This window comes from Zonotrichia albicollis, chromosome 5 (assembly GCF_047830755.1).
Source record: "Zonotrichia albicollis isolate bZonAlb1 chromosome 5, bZonAlb1.hap1, whole genome shotgun sequence".
NCBI lineage: Eukaryota > Metazoa > Chordata > Aves > Passeriformes > Passerellidae > Zonotrichia > Zonotrichia albicollis.
Window position 1 is genome coordinate 7,516,622 of NC_133823.1, and position 25,128 is coordinate 7,541,749.

Below are 25,128 nucleotides of genomic sequence, written 5' to 3' on the forward strand. Positions count from 1 at the left end.
TAATCCTGGATCAGTCTGTCCCAATTAATCTTAGATAACCTGTCCCAACTCCCCATGGATCAGCCTGTCCAAATTCATCCTGGATCAACCTTTCCAATTGCTTCTGGATCAACCTGTCCCAATTCATCCTGTCCCATTTCATCCTGTCCCAATTCATCCTGGATCAACCTATTCCAATTCCTTCTGGATCAAACTGTCCCAATTAATCCTGGATCAACCTGTCCCAATTCATCCTGGATCAATGGTCCAAATTCCCCCTGGATCCAGCCTGTCCCTGTTAATCCTGGATCAGCCTGTCACAAGTAATCCTAGATAACCTGTCCCAACTCCCCATGGATCAGCCTGTCCAAATTCATCCTGGATCAACCTGTCCCAATTAATCCTGGATCAACCTGTCCCAATTCCTTCTGGATCAACCTGTCCCAGTTAATCCCGGATCAACCTGTCCCAACTCCCCCCGTCCAAACCCAGATCCTCGCCTACCGAAGCCCAGCTCTGCTGCTGCATCCCAGTGATTCCCACGAATAAACTGCTGCTTTTTCTGCCCTCTGGAAAGGCAGCACTGACACTTCTGGCTGCCCCCAGCACTGATCCATGGCTGCCTTTAGGCTGGGTTGTTTTTGGCCCCTCACTCACAGCAGCTCCATCCCCAGTGGCCTCCTCCACATGCCCGGCACATTCCAGCCTGGAGCGGGACAATAAAGGCCGGCCGGATATCAGCACGTGTTAATGGGATGTAATTCAGGCCTGGAGCTCAGAGCCCTGTAAAAGAAACCCCACCAAAACCCAAACACACACGCAGGTTCACAGGGCCAAAGTCCAAGTGGAGTTCAAGTGTGTGCAGCTCCTTTCATCCGCTCCAGGCCCCGCCGTTAACAACGAGATCTGGAAGGCGGCGAATTCCCCTGGAATTCAGGTAATAAAACTCAGATTGGGCTGAAACCCAGGAGGGAAGGAGAGCTGGGAGAGCTCCTCGTGTGGGACCCCGGGAATGCCTCCCTGGGTCCATCCCAGGAGGGGCTGGGAGCTCCCCCGATCCCGGGAGCACGGCCCGGCTGCAAGCGCTGCCGCCAGATCCTCGCGATTATCACAAAATGAAATGTTCAGCCCTTGTCAGCGGCAGCCCCGCGTTTGTGATGTTACAAAAACCCCATTTCCTCTCCCGTTGTAGCCAGGCCTCCTCCGTTCCCGCTGGTGAAATCAAACAATTTTAAAGGAATTTATATGATCCTAATTTAAACCGAATGGACGGAGCTGCCAATCGCGGCTCCATGGGCCTCCCACCAGCTCCGCTCCTTTCCAGAGCTCTGAGCACATCCAGGGAGGGAAAACACCCACCCGTCCATCCATCCATCCATCCGTCCATCCGTCTGTCCATCCATCCATCCATCTTGGGGATACTGGGAGGGACACCCTTGTGGAGACATTTGGAGCAGACACTGGATAAATCAAGCTGCACAGCCCTGCATGCATGCCTGATAATAGCAGGGACACACTGCCCTTGGATGTAAAGAAGTTTTCCAAGATGTACCCCAAAAAAAAAAGGGATGTAAAGCAGGATGTTCTGAGGATGAGAAGAGAAGAAATGGGGCAAAATGTTCTGCTGACACTTTAGCCAAGCTCCCTGCCTCTGCCCCTGAATTCCAGAAAAGCTGCAAAACCCTCCTGGAGAGCAACTCCAGAGCCTCTCAGAGCTCTGCTGGGATGAGATGAAATCCAAATATTCAGTGGGAGTGGGAAAGGCAATTCCTAATTTAAGGCACAGCCAGGGAGGTTCAGTTCATCAGCTCATCCTTCACAGACACAACCACTGGAAAAAGTGAGGGAGGCACCAGCCAAGTTTGGGCTGGATTTAAAATCAGTTTAGGATGCAAATTCATGGAATTGCAATGCACAAACTCTTGCTTTTTTATCCCAAAAGTGGGGAATCAACCCAATGTCTCCAGGTCTGCCAGTAGTACCAATTCCCTGGGCAGGGAAGTGGAAAACACGAGTGGAAAATGGAGTTATGGGGAGTTGTGATGCCTCAGGTTTGAGCTTTTATATTTTCAGACTCTGTGCTGCTTTATTGTGTGGGTCTGGGTTCATATTACGGGATGGTGAGCTCTGTGCACAGAGCAGGGAGACAAAACAATTCCTGCTCCAGCTGGGGACCAAGGACAAATGACCCAAATCTCAGCCCAGGAGCACAAACCCCGTGGGCTGGAGAGAGAAAAACAAGGATGGGACTGCCTGGGCTAAAGCTGGAATGGGACAATGAACTGCAAGAGGCAAATGGAGCAGAACTGATCCAAGGGAGAGACCCTGTGAGCGCTCGTGCATTTTGGGACCATTTTAGTTCGTCTTGGGTTCATTTTGTGACCATTTTGGTCCATCTTGGGTGCAGCCCTGGCTGGGCTCTTGCGCTGCCCAGGGTGGATCCATGGAGGAAATCCTTTTATAAATCCCTGCTTTATTCTGTAACTCTGCCCTGCCTCTGCTCTAGAGCAGCCTGCACAAGGTATCAATTTCACCCCCAACTGCACCTCCCAGAGTGCCACAAAATCATGGAAAACTCTGGGAGAAGCCAAGGACACAATGGATCCTCACTTCTCAACAGCCTAAAACCCAGGATAAACTCCAGAATAAAATCCAGGATAAAACTCCAGGAGCAACCAGGGAAGGAACAACATCCAGCAACAAAATCCCAAACTCATCCCAGAGCCTTGGCTTGGAGAAGCAGAACTTCCACACAACGAATGAACCTCCAACCTCTTCCCAAAAAATTGGGGACTCCCACCAAAAGCCCACAAATCCCACCTGTTTTGTGGTGGTCTTGCAGACCTTGTTTTCCACCAAATCCCACCTGCTCCATGGCAGCCTCACCTTCCTTCATTTCCACCAAATGCCACCAAATATCCCACCTGTTCCATGGCACTCTGATCCCAATCTCCCCAAATTCCCTCAGATCCCACCTGTTCCATGGCACTCTGATCCCAAACACCCCCAAATCCCACCTGTTCCATGGCAGTCTGATCTCAAACTCCCTCAAATTCCCCCAAATCCCACCTGTTTCATGGCAGTATTATTTTTCTCAATTCCCACCAAACGCCCCCAAATCGCACATTTCATGGCGGTCTCACCATCCTTTTTTCCCACCAAATTCCCCCAAATCCCACCTGTTCCATGGCAGTCTGATCCCAAATCCCCCAAATCCCACCTGTTCCATGGCACTCTGATCTCAGCCTCCCCAAATTCCCCCAAATCCCACCTGTTCCATGGCAGTCTGATCCCAATTCCCTCCCCAAATCCCACCTGCTCCATGGCTGTCTCACCAATCTTGCTTCCCCCCAAATTCCCCCAAATCCCACCTGTTCCATGGCAGTCTGATCCCAATTCCCTCCCCAAATCCCACCTGCTCCATGGCTGTCTCACCAATCTTGCTTCCCCCCAAATTCCCCCAAATCCCACCTGTTCCATGGCACTCTGATCCCAAATCCCAATTGTTCACGGCACTGTGATCCCAAATCCCCCCAGACGTTCCCAAATCCCACCTGCTTCATAGCAGTCTCACCAATCTTGTTTCCCCCCAAATCCTACCTGTTTCATGGCAGTCTGATCCCAAATCCCACCTGTTTCATGGCAGTCTCACTGATCCTGATTCCCAGCAAACACCCCCAAACATCCCACCTCTTCCATGGCACTCTGATCTCAGTTCCCCCCAAATATCCCCAAATCCCACCTGTTTCATGGCACTCTGATCCCAATTCCCCCCAAATCCCACCTGTTCCATGGCACTCTGATCTCAATTCCCCCCAAATTCCCCCAAATCCCACCTGTTTCACGGCACTCTGATCCCAACTCCCCCCAAATCCCACCTGTTCCATGGCACTCTGATCTCAATTCCCACCAAATTCCCCCAAATCCCACCTGTTTCACGACAGTCTGATCCCAAATCCCACCTGTTCCACGGCAGTCTGATCCCAATTCCCATCTGTTCCATGGCAGTCTGATCCTAAATTCCCCCAAATCCCACCTGTTCCACGGCAGTCTGATCCCAAATCCCACCTGTTTCATGGCGGTCTCTCCGATCTTGTCCGAGTGCTTGCGGATGCTCTCCAGGAAGTCCTTGAGGTCGGACATGGAGAGCTCCTTGATCTCCTCGCGCAGCCGCGGGATGTTGTCCACCATCACCTTGCAGAAGCGGTAGTGGCTCACCTGGGGCAGGAACGTGTGCTCCAGGTGCTCCAGGGTCTTCAGGGCCGGGTAGTGCCTGGGGGAGCAGGGAAAGGTCAGGAATGTCACCCTGGTTTTTTAGGATTTTCTAAGCCTTCTGATGTTGACATTCTTGTAACAAACCTTCTCGCACACTTTCTGTAAATAACTCAATGTTTTGTATTCCTGTACTGTGGAGGAGAAAGTTGATGGACCGCTGGTTTGTCCAGCGGCATTGGAGAGGTGGCACTGTCACCCTCCAATCCACTGTCACTCTTGGAAAACTATAAATGTTGGAGTCAGAAAATAAAGTTCCCTTTTTTCTTCGCCTTGAGAACAGCGGTGTGCACTTGTGTTCTTTTGTGTCCTACAGCGACACAGGAACCCGGCTGGAACCCTGCTCTGGTGGACACCAGGGCTCAGGGAATGCTCCTCTGCCTGTCCTGAGATGTCCTCACCCCCAGGAGAACATTGCACTGCTTCAACCTTCCATGGAGAAAGCTTCCAAGATTTCGGGATGAATTGGAATCTATGTGTGTGAAATACAGTAATATAGTTTATCATAGGCTGAAAAACTAAATTTTTGGGTTTTTAGTATGGAGGTGTGTCGCAGACATCTTTTCATGAAAAATCCTTTTCTTAGGATTTTTCCTCCTGAGAAGCTGAGAGGCCTCAAGAACAAAACAATGATTATCTGTGCTGTGGAATGCAACAGGTGCATCTGTGATTGGCCCATGTTGGTTGTTTGTAATTAATGGCCAATCATAGCCCAGCTGGCTCAGATATAGAGCTTTTGTTATCATTCTTTCCTATTCTACTCTTAGCTAAGCCTTCTGATGAAACCTTTTCTTCTATTCTTTTAGTATAGTTTTAATGTAATATATATCATAAAATAATAAATTAGCCTTCTGAAACATGGAGTCAGATCCTCATCTCTTCCCCAATCCTGGGACCCCTGTGAACACGGTCACAGTGGTGGATAAAGATGGAGGACTTGGGGCATTGTCTGATCTCCTTCTCGTTCTTCATCTCCTTGGGGTCGGTCTCTTCTCCCAAGCAATCACGGAGAAGACAAGAGGACACAGTCTCAAGGTGTACCAGGGGAGGTTCAGGCTGCTCATTAGGAGGAATTTATTCAGAAAAAGGGTGAGGAGATCCTGAAATGGGCTGCCCAGGGAGGTGGGAGATCACCCCTGGAGGTGCTCAAGCAAAGACTGGACATGCCATGGTCCAGCTGGCATAGTAATCTTTAGTCCTAGGTTGGACTCAATGATCTCTGAGGTCTTTTCCAACCATTTTCTGCTGTGTTGGTGGCACAGGGAGATTGGTCACAAAGAGCCACAATGCAGATGTTGTGTGAACACACAAATAATTAGTTTTTGGTAGAAAGGTAGAAATAAAACACATTCTAAGAGTTGATTGGACAAAATACTTTTAAAAAACCTTAAACCTGTGTGCCTTGTAACTTTTTTACCTTTCTCTTTGTACACCAAGTCTAGAATGTAGATGGTGTGCTCAACTGTTAATAAGAGAAAAAATAAATACCAACCTGAAAACCAAAAAAAAATCCAAAAGTCTCATTCATCTCTCAAATCTAGCACAGAACTTTTTCAAGTTCTTCCCCTCAGGGGGAGCTGTCACAGTTTTGGTTCACCCATTTGTGATTTCACCAATTTTGAGATTTCCCAGCCCAATGCACCAAGGAGTGTGGTGGGTTCCGTGCTGGCCAATCCCCAGGGCACTCAATTCCTGCCCTGAGACAGGATTAGGAGAAAGGCAAAGCAGGATCAAAACCTTAAAAAGGCACAAAGGAAAATTTATTATCAGTAATTTTATTATCAGCTTTGCATCACTTCCCTAAATGTCTCCTGTGGAAAACCAAGACACCAGGTTACTGAGAATTTCAGACTTTCTGTGCTAAGAGAATTCAGGAGAGAACCTTGGGAATGCCCAGGGAGCCAGGGACTGACCAAGAGGGACAAACACCTGCTGGGGGCTGGTATTCCAGGGAATTCTTAGGTCCCATTCCTCCCCAAATCCCCTCATTTTAGTTCTATTATTTAATTTTGGAAGCTTTTTTTGGGAAGAGCTCCCAGAGGGGAGCTGAGCTCTGTTCCAGCTCCATGTCCCCGGAGGTGAGGGGGAAAAGCAGAATTTGGATAAAATCCAAGGCCAGGGGGCCTTTTTGGGGTGATTTTCCTGTTCCTGTCGGGGATTTCTCAGCTCCCAGCAGGATGAACATTTCCAGAGAATCCATGGAGCATCCAGGTCTACAAGGGAGCTGCAGAGGGACTGGGGACAAGGCCTGCAGGGACAGGAGCCAGGGAATGGCTCCCACTGGGAAAGGGGAGATTGGGCTGGGATCTTGGCAAGGAATTGCTGGCTGGGATTCCCAGATTTGCTGTGGCTGCCCCTGGATCCCTGGCAGTGCCCAAGGCCAGGGTGGAGCACCCTGGGTGTGGAAGTTGTGCAGTTGGGTGATCTTTGGGGTCTCCTCCAACCCAAACCCTTCCAGGATTTTACAATTCCATTTCTCACTGCTTGGAGACCACACAGAGCCAGGGGTAAATAAAAAGGTCTGATCCCTCCAGAGCATCCAGATCTCTCCAGAAATTTTGGACTTTTCCACCATTTTCCACACAGCCATGGCAAAAAAAAAAAAAATCTTTTCTGTCCCCTCCTTAAAATCTGGCCAATTCAGAGAAAAATTCCTTCTCTCCATCCTGATCATTCCTCTGGGATCAGCTCCACCTCCAACTCCTGGCCATGGATTCTCCATTTGGGAACAGCTTGAGCTACTTTAGAAACTTTCCCTATTTCCTTCTGTCTGTGGAGTTTATTCTCCAAAACTGATCCCAAACCCTGATGGCAGAACCCCCCCATGGCTGCACATCCTGAAATGATCCAAGTGAGACCTGGAGCAGATAAAAAAGTGGAATATCTTGTGCTGTGTCTGTTCAATGGAGCCATCAAATCCAGACAAAAAGAAACAGGAAAAAAAAACAGCCACGGCTCCCAATATTCCTGAAATGTGGATTTCAGTGTGGGTTTGGTCACAAATGAACCAATCCAAATAATGGAGGAGGGAAAAGGGAAGCAATTCTCAGCTGCAGCCCCTGGAAAGGCTGCCCAGAGGGAGGGCATGGAGCAGCTGGAGGATTCCCTGCGGGAATTCCCAGGGATCAGCTCCAGCTCCCACCCCACATCTGCCACCCCCAGGGCTCCAAAATTGCTTTTTGCTGCTCAAACTAACCAGGATTCCTGCCAAAATCCCAGATTTTCATCCCTCAGCAGATGCAGGGTGGGGAAACTCCTGGATTTACAGCCCAGCATTCCCGAGGCACCAAGTCTTGAAGAATTATTTCTACAGAAGTTTTCTCCCCTATTCCCACCATCCTGATGTTTCCAGCTCTTTGCCTTCCCCCCACATTCCCTAGGATCTCTCAGATTGGATTAAGATTTGTTTTATGGCATTCGTGAAATAAAATTTACTTGGTAAAACATCTTGGTTATATGTACAATATTGAGCTGCCATAAAAACCACGGAGCACCCGCCCTCATTCCCAAAATCCAAACCTGCTGCCATTCCCAATATGGAGCTGCCATAAAAAACAAGAAGCATCCACCTTAATTCCCCAAATCCGAACCTGCTGCCATCCCCATTCTCAGTTGTACCACAGGAGGATGAGCAGGACTGTGAGGAAAAGCAGTCAAAATCCAGGAAATTTAACCTGAACTGCTGAGATTCTCCTTACATTACCCAGCACCAAACAATTCCTTGGACTCTTCCCCCCACCACATTCCCTGGGATCTCTCAGATTGGATTAATTAATTCCATGGCATTCATGGAATAAAATTTAGTTGGTAAAACACCTTGGTTGTATGCACAATATTGAGGTGCCATAAAAAAACCAAGAAGCAGCCACCTTAATTCCCAAAATCTGAACCTGTTGCCATCCCCAATATTGAGCTGCCATAAAAACCAAGGAGCATCCACCCTAATTCCCAAAGTCTGATTCCCATTCTCAGCTGTACCACAGGAGGATGAGCAGGACTGTGAGGAAAAGCAGCAAAAAAACAGGAAATTTAACCCAGAAAAGCTGGTTTTGAGCTGCTGGGATTCTCCTTAAATTACCCAGCACCAAAGAATTCCTTGGACTCTTCCCCTGAAAGCCCAGCCCAGATTTACCTCTTGGATTTCATCTGCTCCCGCAGCTTGCTGTACATCTCCAGCACTGGGAAGAGAAGAAAAACACAGCTCTGAGACAGGAGCACACAGCTGGGAATCCAAAAAGGAAACAAAAAATTGGGAATTCCACCAAAGAGCTCCAAAAAGGAGGAGGTTCCTCACCGGGGAGACACAGGGTGAGTTTATCCACCGTGGCTGAGATGTTCCTCTGCTGCAGCCGGCACTGCCTCAGCTCCTGCATGGCCAGGATCAGCTGGAAAAAGGGGAAAAGCTCCCTCAGGATCAGCAGCCACCCCTGGGCTCCATCCCAGGAGCAGCAGAGCCCAAACCCTGCTCTGATAAGGGGCGAGCTCGAGATCGGGGCAGCTCCAGCCAGGGAAGTTCCCTGAATTCCCTGGATTTCAAACAGGGAGCAGCAAACCCAAAGGCATCAAACTGGCGTTGGAGCACATCCTGTGCATTCCAAAATGTTATTTCCCCTTCCCATTTTAGGCATCTCTTCCAAGATTTTTGGTTCTCAAAGGCAGGATGTGGCTGCTTGCTCCTGGGGGATTCTCCTCATCCCAGAGTTAACAGGGATTTCATGAGTCTCCAGGAGAAAATCCTGGAATGGGGAAAAGGGGAAAACAGGGACACAAGGAGGGAATTCTCACATCCCAAAGTGAACAAGGATTTCTCAGGGCTCAGGTTCCACAGAAAATCCTGGGATGTGGAAGAAAGAAAACAGGGATAACAAGGCCAGGCTGGACAGGGAATTTTCCTCATTTCTAGGTAAGAGGGATTTTTCAGGGCTCAGGCTCCAGAGAAAATACTGAAGATGTGGAAAAAGGAAAAACAAGTGCACAAGGCCAGGTTGGACAGGGAATTCTTACATCCCAAAGCTAAAAGGGATTATTCAGGGCTCCGACTCCAGAAGAAAATCCTGGGGATGTGGAAAAGGGAAAACCAAGGATACAAGGAGGGAATTCTCACATCCCAAAAGTAACAGGGATTTCTCAGTGCTCTGGTTCCAGAGAAAATCCTGAGATGTGGAAAAGGAAAACAAGAACACAAGGCCAAGTTGGACAGGGAATTCTCACATCCCAAAGCTAACAGGCTGTTAACTTTCAGGGCTGAGGCTCCAGGAGAAAATCCTGGGGATGTGGAAAAGGGAAAACACAGATACAAGGCCAGGCTGGACAGGGAAATTTCCTTATTCCAAGCTAACAGGGATTTCTCAGGGCTGAGGCTCCAGGGAAAATCCTGGGGATGTGTAAAAGAGAAAAGCAAGGAAACAAGGAGGGAATTCTCACATCCCAAGGTTAATAGGGATTTCTCAGTGCTCAGGCTCCAGAACAAAATCCTGGGACATGGAAAAAGGAAAACCAAGGCCAGGTTGGACAGGGAATTCTCCCTCCCACACCAGTCCAGGCTGCAATTCCAAGACTGGATCCATCACTTACTTCTTTCCCTTCGTTCTGCAGCTTCCGGTTGGTGTCTGTCACTTGGTTCTGTGGGGATATTGGGAAAAGCACAGAGCACATGCCATAAATCACAACAATGTTCTTCCCACCAAAACAAACTGTCCATAAACACCATCCCTCCCTCCTTCCCCATGGCTCCCATCCCATGGAAAAGCTGTTTATGGCTGAGTTAACAGCCACTGTCACTGGGGGACAAATCCAGGGATTTCCCTCTTTGCCACTGGAGAGAAGGGAAAGGCAACAGGAATTCATTCAGAGGCATGGAAGCCTCAAAATGCTGGAATTTTCATGGATCCAGTTTGGAAAAGGACACAAGGCCAGGTTGGACAGGGAATTTTCTTCATTTCAAGCTCACAGGGATTTCTCAGGGCTCAGGCTCCAGAGGAAATCCTGAGGACGTGGAAAAGGGAAAAACAAGGACACAAATCCAGGGATTTTCCTCTTTGCCACTGGAGAAAAGGAAAAGGCAACAGGAATCATTCAGAGGCACGGAAACCTCAGAGTGCTGGAATTTTTATGGATCCAGTTTGGAAAATTCCAGTTTTCACCTGAGTAGGGAAGGAATTAATTCCCTTCCCCATCACCCAATCAATTCCATTTAGGTTTTAACTCCTTCATATCCCACCAGGAAAGGATTCCTTACCAGGAGCTTTCCCTACAAATAATTATTTATATTTATGGAATTTCTTATAAAACTTCATTTGGGATCTTCATCTCCCTCTGGATGGATCCTTGCTCCTGCCTGGTGCAAGATATTTTTATATACCTTGGATAAAAAATCTCCCTATTTTTTCTGGATTATCCCACCAAGCTGGGGCTCAGAGGTGGAAAATTTCCACTTGGCAAAGCTGACGATTCCCTGGAGAGGGAAGAGCCCAGCCCAACCCTTCCCAGCCCCAGAAGGACCCACAGGAGAACAAAGGGGATTTGGGGGCTCATCAGGATGGAAAATCAGGAGTTCTCCTGTTATTCAGCCAAGGAGTAGGAAGAGAACTTTGGGAATTCTCCTGAGTTCAGGCTGGGACAGCTGGAAAAACCAACCCAAACTTCCAAGCCAACATTCCCAGCTCCAGATCTCTGCCAGTTCCTGAGGGAATTCCAGCAGGGCTGCTCAGAGTTCTGAGATTTCATATCACTCTGAGATTTCCATGCCATAAAACCCCTTTTTTCCACCAAAATCTCCTTCTGCAGCTCCTAAAGCTAGAAATGTTCATTTCCAAGCTCATTCCTGTAAAAGGTTTTTTCTGATCCAGGTTCTCCTCATAGTGGGAGCTGCTGCTGCATTCCTGCCCCATTTTAGGAACAAATTCCTGCCTGATTTCCTGAGTTCTGGAAGCAGAACCTTTCCCAGAGCTTAGAAAACACCATGAACTGGGAGACAGAGCCTCAAAGGACTTCCAGGAGTGGGAGATCTCACAAATCCACCCCAGAGCTTTGTTTCCTTTGGAATAATCACGGAAACGAAGAATTTTTAACAAATTTCAGCCCAGAGAAGGAACAGCACATGGGGCTCTCCATTTCTCCAGCAGGATGGGGATGGAGGAGCAGGAGGAGCTCCAAGGGGGATTGGGAAGACAAACAAAAAAAACATCTTGGAGCAAAAATCCAGCAAGGAACAGCTGAGGGAGCTGGGAAGGGACTGCACAATCCCAGAGGGAGCTGGGAAGGGGCTGCAGAATCCCTGAGGGAGCTGGGCAGGGGCTCAGCCTGGAGCAAAGGAGGCTCAGGGGGCCCTTGTGGCTCTGCACAGCTCCTGCCAGGAGGGGAACAGGGACAGGAGCAGAGGGAAGCTCAGGGTGGATTATTGGGAATATTCCTACATGGAAAGGGCTGCCCAGCATTGGAAGGAGCTGCAGTGGAGTCTCCATCCCTCAAGGGTTCAAAACCCTGTGGATGTGGCACATGGGATGGGCCTTGGTGGCGGCTGGACTTAAAGATCTTGAGCAACTTTTCCAACCTCACCAATTCCATGATCCCACAATCTCCATCCTCTTTGAGCTCACCAGATCAGACAGAAGGAAAACTTTGGATTCATCCACAACAAATTGATTCAGAATCCATTTTTTCGAAACAGATCCTGGACCACCACAGTTTTCCCCCTGTTCCAGCCTCCCCCAGGAAGGTTTGTGGTGCTCCCAGCAGCAGAATCACCCAACCTCAGAGCTCCCTTCCATTCCCACACCAGCCATGGTGCTTCCCAAGCTTCCCAGGATGGAAGAAAGGAGTTCTCCATGATTTCCCCTCCAGCATCTGCATCCCATCTCTGGTCCTGCTGCAGTAGCTGCAGCCCTGCTGGCTGCCTGCCCTCCCCAAAACCTGCTCATTTCCTTTATGGTGTTTGGAGCTTTTATGAGCAGGAGCCCAGCATCTCCTCCAAAGATTATTTGATTTGCTCAGATCCCGAAAATCCCACCAGGAAAAAGGAATCCGTGTCGAGTAATTTAAAACCACTCCTGAACTGAGGCTGGGGCTGGAGGGGTTTGCTGCTAAAATCCCCCAGCAATCCCAGCCCCAGGGAAAAGCACGGCTGGAGCGGGGCCCTGCACGCTCCAGGATTTTGGGGGGCAGGGGGTCGTGTTTGGGATTGTTCCTGGAGTCTCCAGGCCTGGATGAACACAGGGATGGTTGTTTACACACACCCCGTGCTGCTAAGCTGGGCTTGGCAGAGCTGGGCTTTGCTAAGCCAGGCCAGACGTGTGGAGGGGGATGTGACAGTGGTCACAGGGAGGGAAGAGACAAAAATCTTGACTCCATGTTCAGAAGGCTGATATATTATTTTATGATATACATTACACTAAAACTATACTAAAAGAACAGAAGGAAAAGCTTCATCTCAGAAGGATGGCTAAGCTAAGAATAGAATAGAAAAGAATGAAAACAAAAGTCTGTGGCTCGGGGAGAGAGAGAGAGCCAGCTCTGCTGTGAGTGGTCACTAATTCTAAACATCCACACGAGACCAGTCACAGATCCACCTGTTGCATTCCACAGCAGCACATAATCAATTTTTGTTCCTGAAGCCTCTCAGCTTCTCAGGAAGAAAAATCCTAAGGAAAAGACTTTCATAAAAAGATGTCTGTGACAGGGGGACAGGCAGGTGGCACAGCAGGGACTGGGAGCTCTCCAGGGGTTTGTGGGGTGAGCGGTTCCCTCACCCCCAGAAAAGGGCTCAGAAAGTCCCTGGGATCATCCCAGAGGGGCAGAACGCTGGGAGAGAGGAGCAAGGGCAGCTGGAGAGGAACCCTGGGAATGGAGCCTTGTCACAGATGTATTTTCTGAAAAATCCTTTAGTTAGAATCTTTTCTCCTGAGAAGCTCAGAAGCTTCAGCTTCTCCATGTTTTGCTGCTTTGGAATGTGATTTGGAGAATTGTTTACCCAGCATGTGAATTGTTTTTAGTTGATGACCAGTGACAGCCACCTGTGTCAAGGCTGTGAGCAGACACAAGATTTTATTATCATTTTTTCCTTTCCTTTCAAGCTTTCTGATGAAATCCTTTCTTCTATTCTTTAGAATAGTTTTATTATGTCATTTTCTTTTAATATAATATATATCATAAAATAATAAATCAGCCTTTTGAAACATGGAGTCAGATTCTCATCTCTTCCATCATCCTGGGACCATCAAACACCACCACAGAGCCACCTCTGGATCTGTCCCTGTCCCTGCTGGTGACATCCACTCCCGAGGGAAGGGACAGTGACCAGAGCCATCTTTCATGCTGCAATCCCAAAAACTGCTCCCAGCTCTCTTCTCTACACATGAGGGAAAATTGATTCCCCAAAAGTGTTGTCCAGCCCTGGCAGGGGTGGAGTGATGATTCCTGAAGGATCTAAATCCATGGATGTGGCACCTGGGGACATGGCCTGGGCAGTGCTGGGAATGGTTGGACTCCGAGGGATTTTCCAATCTGAACAATTCTGGGATTCCATGAAATTAAAAAGGAATCATCTCTGGTTTCTGACTGACAGGGCAGAAAGCTGTAGAATAAAAAGGGCTTGGCAGCCATGTGAGCTGGGATTCCTGGAGAAGGGAGGAAGGACAGCCCCAGCTGGGACAACACTGGGGGAGGTGGGATAAAAATCCACCAGGAATGGCCCAGCTAAGTGAGAGAATCAGGGAATGGGTTGGGCTGGGGGCAACCTTAAATCCCATCCAGTTCCATGGGCAGGGACACCTCCCACTGTCCCAGGTGGATCCAAGTCCCAGTGTCCAGCCTGGCCTTGGACACTGCCAGGGATCCAGGGGCAGCCACAGCAAATCTGGGAATTCCAGCCCAGCCCCTGCCCACCCTCCCAGCCAGCAATTCCTTGCCAAGATCCCACCATTCAGTCCATGGCATGAACGTGAGAGCAGCTCTTTATTGAGCCACAGCAGGGCAAGTTGGAACTCACAGAATCCCAAAATCATCCTGGCTGGAAAAGATCACCCAGTCCAACCATGCCCAGCAGCACCAGGGCCAGCACTGCCCATGTCCCCAAGTGCCACATCCACAGGGCTCTGAAATCCCTCAGGGATGGGCACTCCAAACCTCCCTGGGCACTTCCAATTCCTCATCCCACTTTCCATGAGGAAATTCCTCCCAATGCCCACCCTGAGCTCCCCTGAGGCCGTTCCCTCTGCTCCTGTCCCTGTTCCCCTCCTGGCAGGAGCCGTGCAGAGCCACAAGGGCCCCCTGAGCCTCCTTTGCTCCAGGCTGAGCCCCTGCCCAGCTCCCTCAGGGATTGTGCTGCCCCTTCCCAGCTCCCTCAGGGATTCTCCAGCCCCTTCCCAGCTCCCTCAGGGATTCTCCAGTCCCTGCCCAGCTCCCTCAGGGATTCTCCAGCCCCTTCCCAGCTCTGTTCCTGCCCTGGCCATGCTCCAGCCCTCCAGGGCTCTCCCCAGCACTGGAGGTGCCCCAGCAGTGCCAGCACAGGGGACAAGGGCACTGCCCTGGCACTGCCACCCCAGAGCTGGCACAGCCCAGGGGTCTCTTGCCCACCTGGGCACCTCAGGCTCATGTCCAGCCAGCTGATGCTCAAGGAGATAAACTTCCCAGGGCAGTGCTTGGGGACAAGCAGGGACAAAAAACACAGCCCTGAGGTTCTGCTCAGGTTTAGTTCATTTGGGGCCACTCTGAGAGCCCCAGCCACAGAAGGTGACACATCCAGGGTGAGTTAAAACAACAGCAAAAGGGACATTTGTGCAAAAACCCAACCCCAGAGCAGCCCAGAGCACACGAGAGGAGGAGGAGGGAGCAGGGAGGGCCCCGCTGGCTCCTTACGGGTTCAAAGGCCCAGATCAAATGGAGGATGAATGGCTGGAACCAAACCCACTCTCAGCACTCGATCCTCAGATGATTCCCCAGGGAAAGCCTCACAAAGAGAGCCCAGGGTTTCAGAAAGGCTTTTCTGGGGATGTTTTTGCCATGTGCTGTTTTATGGATCACATAGGCCTGGAAATCAAGGGAGATCCTGAGGGGACAGGGATGGACTTCACAGTGAGCCACCAACAAAGGGGCTGGTGGCAGAATGGGAACCAGCTCCGAGCAAACAAACAATGTGCAAGTCTTGGCTGGAAACAATGCCTTGAAAAAATAAAAAAATAAATTTAAAAAAGGGGAAAAAAACTCCTTATTTCATGGTCATTCCAATGGATTCATCCTGCAATGAATTGCTGGGTGAATTCTCCTCGGGACATCCCTCAGGAAGGTGTTCCTGAGAGGAAACCCCATTTTGAGATGGAGACTTGGATGTGTCACGTAGGAACCCTGCTGGGAAATGCCACAGGTAGTTTTAAATGAAGGAATAAATGTGTTAATAGCAGCACTCAGCACCCTGACTTTGAGTTCTTCCCTTTTCTCCAGAAAATCTGCTTTTTCTGACAGATTTTGTGATTTAGAACTTCAGCTTTTCCAGTCTCCCACACTCCTGAACATCAGGAAAGTTGTTCTCAATTCCCAGGAAGGTCCTTTTCACCAGGACAGGCTCCACTCAGCCAGAAAACCTCCCTGAGCTGCTTCCTGGGGACAAACCACAACTTTTTGGGAGCCACTCGACTCAGCCCCATTTCCCGAGTGACTCTTCTGGGAGGGATTTCGGGTTTCCAGCCCAGGTCCCACCTTGTTCCTGCAGGAAGGGACGGCCCAGACTCTCCCTGCCCTGCTTGGATTTGTGGAGAAGAACCAGGAAGGTTTTGACACTCCTGTGCCCCCCAAATCTGGAATATTTGTATTTTAAGGTACAGGAACCGAGCTGGAGCCCCAAGCACCTCCAACCTCCTGCTCCCTTTTCCTGAAGCCTCTCCAGTTTCCTTCCTGCCCTTCTTCCAAATTGTCATCCTACAAATGGCTTTTTCCACACATTACTGAGCACTTTTCCAAGAACTGGGTAAATCCCACCTTCCTCTCATCTTTCTGCACAGTTTTAAAGGCCACAAGACTTATTTTAGCTCAAGAAACTGGGATAAGATCCATGAGGAAAAGCAGTTTTCCTAATGAAAACAGGCTTGGCTTGAAGTTTCTTGGTGCTTTTAATGCACCACACTGGTGCAGTTTGGCCAAATAATTGCTAAACTTTCAATGACCAACCCATTGCTCCAGGAACAATTAAAATAAATATTTATATTTCTTTTTTTTTTTTTTTAATAGAAATGTCCTGGATAAAAGGAGAGAGGATTGATGTGGTTCTGAGAATCCCAGAGTGCCTGAGATGGGGCCACCTAAAAAGAGCTGCCCAGGGCAGTGTCAGGGCAGGATTTTCACAGAACTCACGGGGTTGGAAGAGACCTTAAAGATACCAAATCCAATCCCAACTGAACCCTGGCACCCAGTGCCCCATCCAGGCTTTGTTAAACACATCCAGGGAAGGTGACTCCACCACTTCCCTGGGCAGAACATTCCAGAACTTTATCACCCTGATGCCTCAGGTTTGAGCTTTTCTATTTTTCAGATTCTGTGCTGCTTAATGTGTGGGTCTGGGTTCATATTATGGGATGGTGACAAAACAATTCCTGCTCCAGCTGGGCACCAAGGACAAATGATCCAAATCTCAGCCCAGGAGCACAAACACCATGGGCTGGAGAGAGAAAAACAAGCAGGGTGGGACTGCCTGGGCTAAAGCTGGAATGGGACAATGAACTGCAAGAGGCAAATGGAGCAGAACTGATCCAAGGGAGAGACCCTGTGAGCGCTCGTGCATTTTGGGACCATTTTGGGTCATCCTGGGTTCATTTTGGATTTATTTTGGAACCATTTTGGTTCACCTTGGGTGCAGCCCTGGCTGGGCTTTTGTGGTGCCCAAGGTGGATCCATGGAGGAGATCCTTTTAACCAATCCCTGCTTTATTCTTTAACTCTGTCCAGCCTCTATTCCAGCTCAGCCTTCCCAAGGTATCAACCCTTTCTGTAAAACCCTTTTCCCTGATATCCAGCCTGTATTTTCCATTTTCCCTCACTGTAAGAGCCTAAATGAGGGATGTGGGACTCCAGGGGCTCTCCAAAATGCAGTTTATTCCATCCAAGATGTTACACCAGTCCAGGGTCATGGGTGACAGAGCTGTGCCCACAGCTGTCAGCTCCAGCTGCAGGCAGGCCTGGAGACCCTTAGTTTAGATTACATTGCATTCTATACTTTTCTTTTGGTTACATTGCATTATATACTTTGCTGAGTATCTCAATACAGTAGAACTAATCTATACCTTAACTTTTACCTATAGCCTATCATAACTACTGTAATTACTGTATTCATGTCACTGTTCCCCAATCACTAAAAGTCAGTACATTACAGTTTAAGCTAGGAGTTGTTTTTCAGTTTTCTTGCAGTGCAAAATTCTGAGACCTTTTTTCTACTTGCAGCATTTTCTGCCTTGTTTGCCTCTCTTTCTGTTTGGTAAAATCATCTTCTTGTTTGGGGTGGGTTTATCCTTTGCTCTAAGCCATAAAAACCCCTTCTAACTAACATAAAATACCCTTTGCCTCCTTGGTTATCCAGTGAGACTGGCTCAGCAGTTCTTTTATTCTATATCAAAACCTGCTTATATTTCTATTCCTTCATCAGACTCTACATTTAAAAATCTTTCTGCCAAACATCTGTGAGAGTTTCTTGTCAAACGTTCATCCTTCCCAACATCTCACCTTGAGTTTCTGGGCCTCTCCCCGGACCTTGAGGAGCTCGGTGATGGAGTCCACGAAGCCCTGGTAGTGGAAGTTGCACATCTTCTCGATCTCGCGGTCGTGGTTGCGGATCCGCGCCTCCAGCTTCTCCATGAAGCGCCCGTGCTCCTCCCCATCGTACACAGACCTGCAGGGACAGCCAGATCAGCACCCCAGAGCAGCACCCCAGAGCAGCACCCTCTGCTCTGCTGCCAGGAGCATCCAAAACCTGATCCCAAAAATGTCCTCTGCTCATCCCAGATCAGCATTCCCAGCCCAGCATGCCAGAACAGCACCCCTAGATCAGAAACTCCAGCCCAGCACCCCAGATCAGCATCCCCAGATCAGTACCTTCAGCTCAGCACCCCCAGCTCTGCTGCCAGGAACATCCAAAACTTCACCCCAGAAATGTCCTCTGGACATCCCAGATCAGCAGCCCCAGCTCTGCTGTGAGGATCCATCAGGAACATCCAAAATCTGACCCCCAAAACACTCTCTGGACACCCAGCTCAGCACCCTCAGCTCTGCTGCCAGGAACATCCAGAATCTGACCCCAAAAATGTCCTCTGGACACACCAAATCAGCACCTTCAGCTCAGCACCCCCAGCTCTGCTGCCAGGATCCACCAGGAACATCCACAACTTCGCCCCACAAGGAACAAAAAGGAATGTTCCTCACCAAGGAACATCCGGAATCTGACCCCAAAAACATCCTCCAGACGCACCAGCCCAGCATCCCCAGCTCTGCTGCCAGGAACATCCAGGAACATCCAGAACTTCACCCCACAAGGAACAAAAAGGAACGTTCCTCACCCAGGAATATCCAAAACTGGACCCCAAAAACAGCCTCTGGACATCGCAGTTCAGCATCTCCAGCTTGGCTGCCAGGATCCACCAGGAACACCCAAAACCTCACCCCAAAAGGAACAAAAATTAATGTTCCTCACCCAGGGACATCCAAAACCTGACACCAAAAATGCCCTCCTGGGACAAAGGTACAGGTCATAAACCAGGTATTAAATTGGGTTTTAAAATGTTTCTATTCCAAGTTTACTTTTCCTTTTTCACCATTTTGTGTTCCCAGATAAACCACACCAGCCCAAACCAGGCCTGAAATGTTTCTATTCCACCTTTTTTTTTTCCTTTTCCCATCATTTTGGTGTTCTCTGAGAGACAAACCAAGCCCAATACGTTTCTATTCCAACCTTTCTTGTCATTTTTCCACCCATTTTGGTGTCCCCTGAGAGACAAGAACAACGCAGCAGGACCTGAAATGTTTCCATTCCAACCCTTTTTTTTTTCCTTATCCCATCTCTCCCTGCCCTCCTTCAGCTTTAAATTAAATATAAGGATGGAAGTTCAACCCAAATTTCTGTCCCTCAAAAGTTTCCCTGGAAAGCAGAAGGACCAAGTCCCACTCTGGGAATTCCAGGGTTGTTTTCCTGGCTTTTACACCAAATATGGATATTTTTAATATCCATACTGTGGCAATCCCACCCTTGGCCCTGCCTTTGGGAAGTTTTGGCTCCTAAATCTGGATTCCCTCCCACTCCAAGAATTAAGCTTGGAGTGAGGTTTATGGATTTGAGCTTGGACCAGATATTAGGGAAAAATTAGGGATAGAGCAGATTCCAGGCAGCCTTTGGAGAGAAAAGATGGGAATGATAAAGAGAAAAAGTGGGAATGACAGAGAGAAAAGATGGGAATAACAGAGAGAAAAGATGGGAATGACCAGAGAGTAAAGATGGGAATGACCAGAGAGAAAAGATGGGAATAAAAGAGAAAAGATGGGAATGACCAGAGGAAAGATGGGAATGACCAGAGAGAAAAGATGGGAATAAAAGAGAAAAGATGGGAATGACCAGAAGAAAGATGGGAATGACCAGAGAGAAAAGATGGGAATGACAGAAATAAAAGATGGGAATGACAGAGCTGACCAAGCTGTGACAACAGAATACTAAAAATAATTAATCACAGCAGTGAGGAGCAAAATTCCAGAGGGAAGCAGAACCCCAGGAATGCAGGTGGACACAGGAAATCCTTTCTCCTGCACTGGGATCTGTGCTTTCCCTTTGGAGAATCCCATCCCTGCAACCCACACAGGCCCTCAAGAAACAGGAAAAAATCCCAAGACAGAGCTAAAAGTTGGAAAAAATCTATTTAGTTATTATTCTTTCAGGCCATTTAATTTCTGCGGGTCCAGTAAAAGATTCTTAGTGTCAAAACCAAAATTCCAGAATTGTAAAATCTCGTTAAATTCAGTGTGAGAGAAGCCAGACACCCAGAGCAGATGATGGGGAAGGCATTGCCTTGTCCTGCTTGAAAAGGTGCAAAAAAGAGAGAAAACCTCCTCAGACTCCAGGAGAGGCAGCACTGGAAGGATTCTGCTGGATTTTCACTGAAGTTTGGTGGAGTTTTGGCTGCTGAAATGTGAAATTTGGAGCCCGAGTGCCATCTAGTGCTGCACGGCCTCCTAGCAGGGTCCCAGTGACTCCAGAGATCTCAGCTCAAAAATGAGAATTCCAATAAAAAATAAAGGTTGATAAGTTGTGTCTGCGCTCAGGGATAAAGTGAAACAATAAAAACCCCACAGCAGCAATGATGGGCTTGTGCTCAAAGGCAAATCTGGGATTTACACCTGAAAATGGGAGGGAAAAAGCCACCTCAAAATTACTGAAAATGTCCAGGAAAAATTCCCTTTGGAGGTGGTAAAGTTAAGGAATAAATACCTGATTATTAAACCCCTTTGGTTATTAGAAATTCTATTATTTTATTCATTTTCAGCCAAACTTCGGTGTAGAAAAAATAAAGTTTGGTGTCAGACAGGAAGGAAACACCAGCACACGATGGGAAGCTCTTCCCTCCTGAGCTCTCCTGACCCTCCAGAATTCCTTTTCCAGGAAAATCCAGTCTTAAATCCTCCCTTCTGAGCTCTCCTGCTCCTCCAGAATCACTTTTCCAGGAAAATTCAGCTCTCCTGACCCTCCAGGATCTCTTTTCCAGGAAAATCCAGTATTGAACCTTCCCTTCTGATCTTTCCTGACCCTCCAGAATTCATTTTCCACAAAAATCCAGCCCTCCTGAGCTCTCCTGCTGGTCCAGGACCATTTTCCCAAGGAAAATCCAGCCCTGGCTCTTCCCTCCTGAGCTCTCCTGCTCCTCTAAGATCATTTTTCCAGGAAAATCCAGTCTTGAACCTTCCCTCCTGAAAATTCCAGCCCTTCTGAGCTCTCCTGACCCCCAAAATTCCTTTTCCAGGAAAATCCAGCCCTTCTGAGCCTCCAGGATCTTTTTCCAGGAAAATCCAGCCTTGGTCCTTCCCTCCTGAGCTCTCCTGATCCTCCAGGATCTTCTTCCAGGAATATTCAGCCCTCCTGACTCTCCAAGATCCTTTTTCCAGGAAAATCCAGCCCTGGCTCTTCCTTCCTGAGCTCTCTTAACCCTCCAGAATTCCTTTTCCAGGAAAATTTAGCTCTCCTGCTTCTCCAGGATCCTTTTCCTGAGGAAACTCCAGCCCTGGTCCTTCCCTCCTGAGCTCTGCTGCTCCTCCAGGACCATTTTCCCAATTCCAGGATGGAACCAGAGCCAGGTCAGCCCCAGCTCCAGGCACTCCAAAGGCGCGGGATGGACATTCCAGAGTTTTGGGATGCTGCTGCCTCCTCCCACAGGAGAGCTCAGAGCCCCCCTGGTGCCTCTCAACTCAAAATAATCAACGTCAATTACTCGGTTTGGGGGTGCAAAGAACGAACCTCGCCCCAAAACACCCCAACATCCCAAATTCCACCATCACCTTCCTCCGCGCTGCTTCCCGCCCTTCCAACTTCCTCAGCCTTGGAAAATCCTTGGAAAATAAAATTTCCATATTTAAAATTTTTGGTCCTTTCTCAAATACAAAAGTTTTATGAACACACCAAGTTCAGCCAACAATGATTTTTTAACCTGTTGAGTTTGGGGTGATTTTTTTTCCATATTCACAATTTTGGTGCCTCTCTCAAATACAGAAGCTTTATGAACACACCAAGTTTGGAATTATTGATTATTTAACCTGTTGTTTTGGGGTTTTTTTCCATATTTACAATTTTTGGTGCCTCTCTCAAATACAGGAGTTTTAGGAACACGCTAAATTTGGCAAATATTAATTTTTTTAACCTGTTGAGTTTGGGGGGTTTTTTTCCATATTCACAATTTTGGTGCCTCTCAAATACAGAATTTTTATGAACACAGCAAGTATGGAAATAATTATTATTTAACCTGTTGGGGGTTTTATTCCATATTTACAATTTTTGGTGCCTCTTTCAAATAAAAAAGTTTCATGAACACACCAAGTTTGGCCAACAATGATTTTTTAACCTGTTGAGTTTGGGGTGGTTTTTTTTCCATATTCACAATTTCGGTGCCTCTCTCAAATACAGAAGCTTTATGGACACACCAAGTTTGGAATTATTGATTATTTACCCTGTTGTTTTGGGGGTTTTTTCCATATTTACAATTTTTGGTGCCTCTCTCAAATTCAGAAGTTTTAGGAACACACCAAGTTTGGCAAAAATGATTATTTAACCTTTGAGTTTTGGGTTTTTTCCATATTTACAATTTTTGGCTAATTGTAAATATTATCCAGTCAAGGACAAGATACAAATTCAGAACAGCACAGAAATTTCAGAAAGAAATAAAATACATTAAAATAAAAGTTGAAAAATAAAAGTAGAGCCCTTCTTATTCTGGACTAAATTATTAATAAGAAAACTGTAGGAAATAAATTTGCAGAAAATTTTTTAAACTTGACAGAAGGTTGCATTAATATACAAATTTTGAGGTGAGAAACATTGACTTAGAAATGCTATAAAATAAGACAGATACTATTGAGAGAGAAATTAAATTTGAAATAAGTTATAAAAGATGAGTTTATAAAAAGATTAAATATTTTAGGGAAAAAATATAAAAGATTGCAGTAAGATTTATGAGGATTTTAGATTATTATTAGATTTTAGATAATTTAGATTAATAATTTTTAAGTATTTATAGTAGAGCGCAATAAAAATTGGTAAATTAAAAAATATTTAATGTCATTAAGAAATAATGAGCTTCTGATAATTTACATAACATATATATAACATTTATATATATGTTATATATATATTTATAACATAAATTGTAACATCTGTAATGTCTCAGCCTTCATATGGGACTAAAACTGAAATAAAATGTTTAAAACCCCCCTCAGTTACCCCATCTCTAAAGTCAAACAAGAGCTTAATCCAACACAAAACAAGAATTAAACTCAGTTTAGGCTCCTCCTGCTGGTTTTAAGAACAGAAAACCATCCTGAAGGCTTTTTAAATTTCCTTCTTTGCCATGAAGAAGTGCTGCTGAGAAAAGCTGCTCCACAAAAAAAGGTGCTCCAAAAAAGGGTTTTGGTGGAAAAATCCTGAGCCAGAGGGGCACAGCCAGAGGGTCCCACAGGCCTTGATCTGCAGCTCCAAACTATGGAAAAGGCCTTGAAATTCCTGGGATTGGGCTGTGGGGTTTCACCATTTCAGGATCCATTAAAAATCCACTTCAGTTTTGGTTTGGTTTTTTTATTTTCTTGGGGTTTTTTTAAAGGTCAAACTGGAAAAAAAAACCTCTTTCCAGGAAAGCCACAAGTGGATGGGGAGCTGCCGTGTGCAGCCAGGAGTTCCTGCAAAGTTTATCCCCAAAACAGGGACAAAACACGGCTGGAGCTGCCGGGAGGGTGAGAGGGGAAGTGCCAAAGACCTGCCTGTGCCAGGGTCAGAAAGCCATGGAATATCCACAGGGATCATCCATCCAGCCCCTGGCACCCCAAAATCCACCCTGTGCCATGCGTCATGAAACGATAGGATGTCCACAGGGATCACGCATCCAGCCCCTGGCATTGCCAAATCCAAACTTCACCCTGTACCAGGGGTCAGAAAGCCATGGAATATCCACAGGGATCACCCATCCAGTCCCTGGCACTGCCAGGCACCCCAAAATCCCATCCTGTGCCATGGAGTATCCTGAGATCCACAGGGATCATCCAGCCCAGCCCCTGGCACTGCAAATCCAAAGTCTGTGCCAGGGTCAGAAAGTCATGGGATATCCTAAGATCCACAAGGGTCAGGGATCACACCCCTGGCATTGCCAAACACCACAAAATCCACCCCTGAGAGGGTCAGGAACCCATGGAATATCCACAGGGATCAGAGATCACAGCCCTGGCATTGCCAGACACCCCAAAACCCACCCTGTGCCAGGGGTCAGGAACCCATGGAATATCTACAGGGATCATGCATCCAACCCCTGGCATTGCCAAATCCAAAATCCACCCTGTGCCAGGGGTCAGAAAGTCATGGAATAACCCAAGATCCACAGGGATCATCCATCCAGCCCCTGGCATTGCCAGACACCTCCAAATCCCACCCCTGCCAGGGGTCAGAAAGCCATGGAATATCCTCAGATCCACAGGGATCATCCAACCCAGCCCCTGGCACCCCAAAATCCCAGCCTGTGCCAGGGGTCAGGAAGCCGTGGAATATCCACAGGGATCATGGATCACATCCCTGGCATTGCCAGGCACTCCAAAATCCACCCTGTGCCCTGGAATATCCTGAGATCCACAGGGATCATCCATCCAACCCCTGAAATTCCAAAATCCACCCTGTTCCAGGGGTCAGAAAGTCATGGAATGTCCTGAGACCCACAGGGATCATGGATCAAACCCCTGGCATTGCCAAATCCAAAATCCCACCACTGCCAGGAGTCAGAAAGTCATGGAATATCCACAGGGATCATCCATCCAACCCCTGGCATTGCCAAATCCAAACTTCACCCTGTACCAGGGGTCAGAAAGCCATGGAATATCTACAGGGATCATCCATCCAGCCCCTGGCACTGCCAGGCACCCAAAAATCCCATCCTGTGCCATGGAATAACCCAAGATCCACAGGGACTTTCCAGCCCAGCCCCAGGCCCTGCCCAGACACCCCAAAATCCCAGCCCGTGCTGGGGTCAGAAAGTGACGGGATATCCACAGGGATCAGGGATCACACCCCTGGCATTGCAAAATCCAAAATCCAGAAATCCAGCCTGTGCCATGGAATAACCCGAGATCCGCAGGGATCATCCATCCAACCTCCAGGCATTGCCAAGCACTCCAA

The 25,128-nt window shown here is 47.8% G+C and overlaps 1 protein-coding gene across 6 annotated transcripts in view; it reads right to left on the bottom strand.

Moving 5' to 3' along the window:
• EXOC6B (exocyst complex component 6B) overlaps window positions 1–25,128 on the bottom strand; it is a 292,980-nt gene that overhangs the window by 228,306 nt on the left and 39,546 nt on the right. For all 6 annotated transcript variants that reach the window (XM_074540721.1, XM_074540719.1, XM_074540718.1 and 3 more), the window contains exons 2-6: window positions 17,955–18,120; window positions 9,826–9,873; window positions 8,546–8,636; window positions 8,384–8,429; window positions 4,048–4,252 (exon numbers count right to left, since the gene is read on the bottom strand). In XM_074540721.1, coding sequence (XP_074396822.1) covers window positions 4,048–4,252; window positions 8,384–8,429; window positions 8,546–8,636; window positions 9,826–9,873; window positions 17,955–18,120 — 556 coding nt within the window. The remainder of the gene's footprint in view (window positions 1–4,047; window positions 4,253–8,383; window positions 8,430–8,545; window positions 8,637–9,825; window positions 9,874–17,954; window positions 18,121–25,128) is intronic.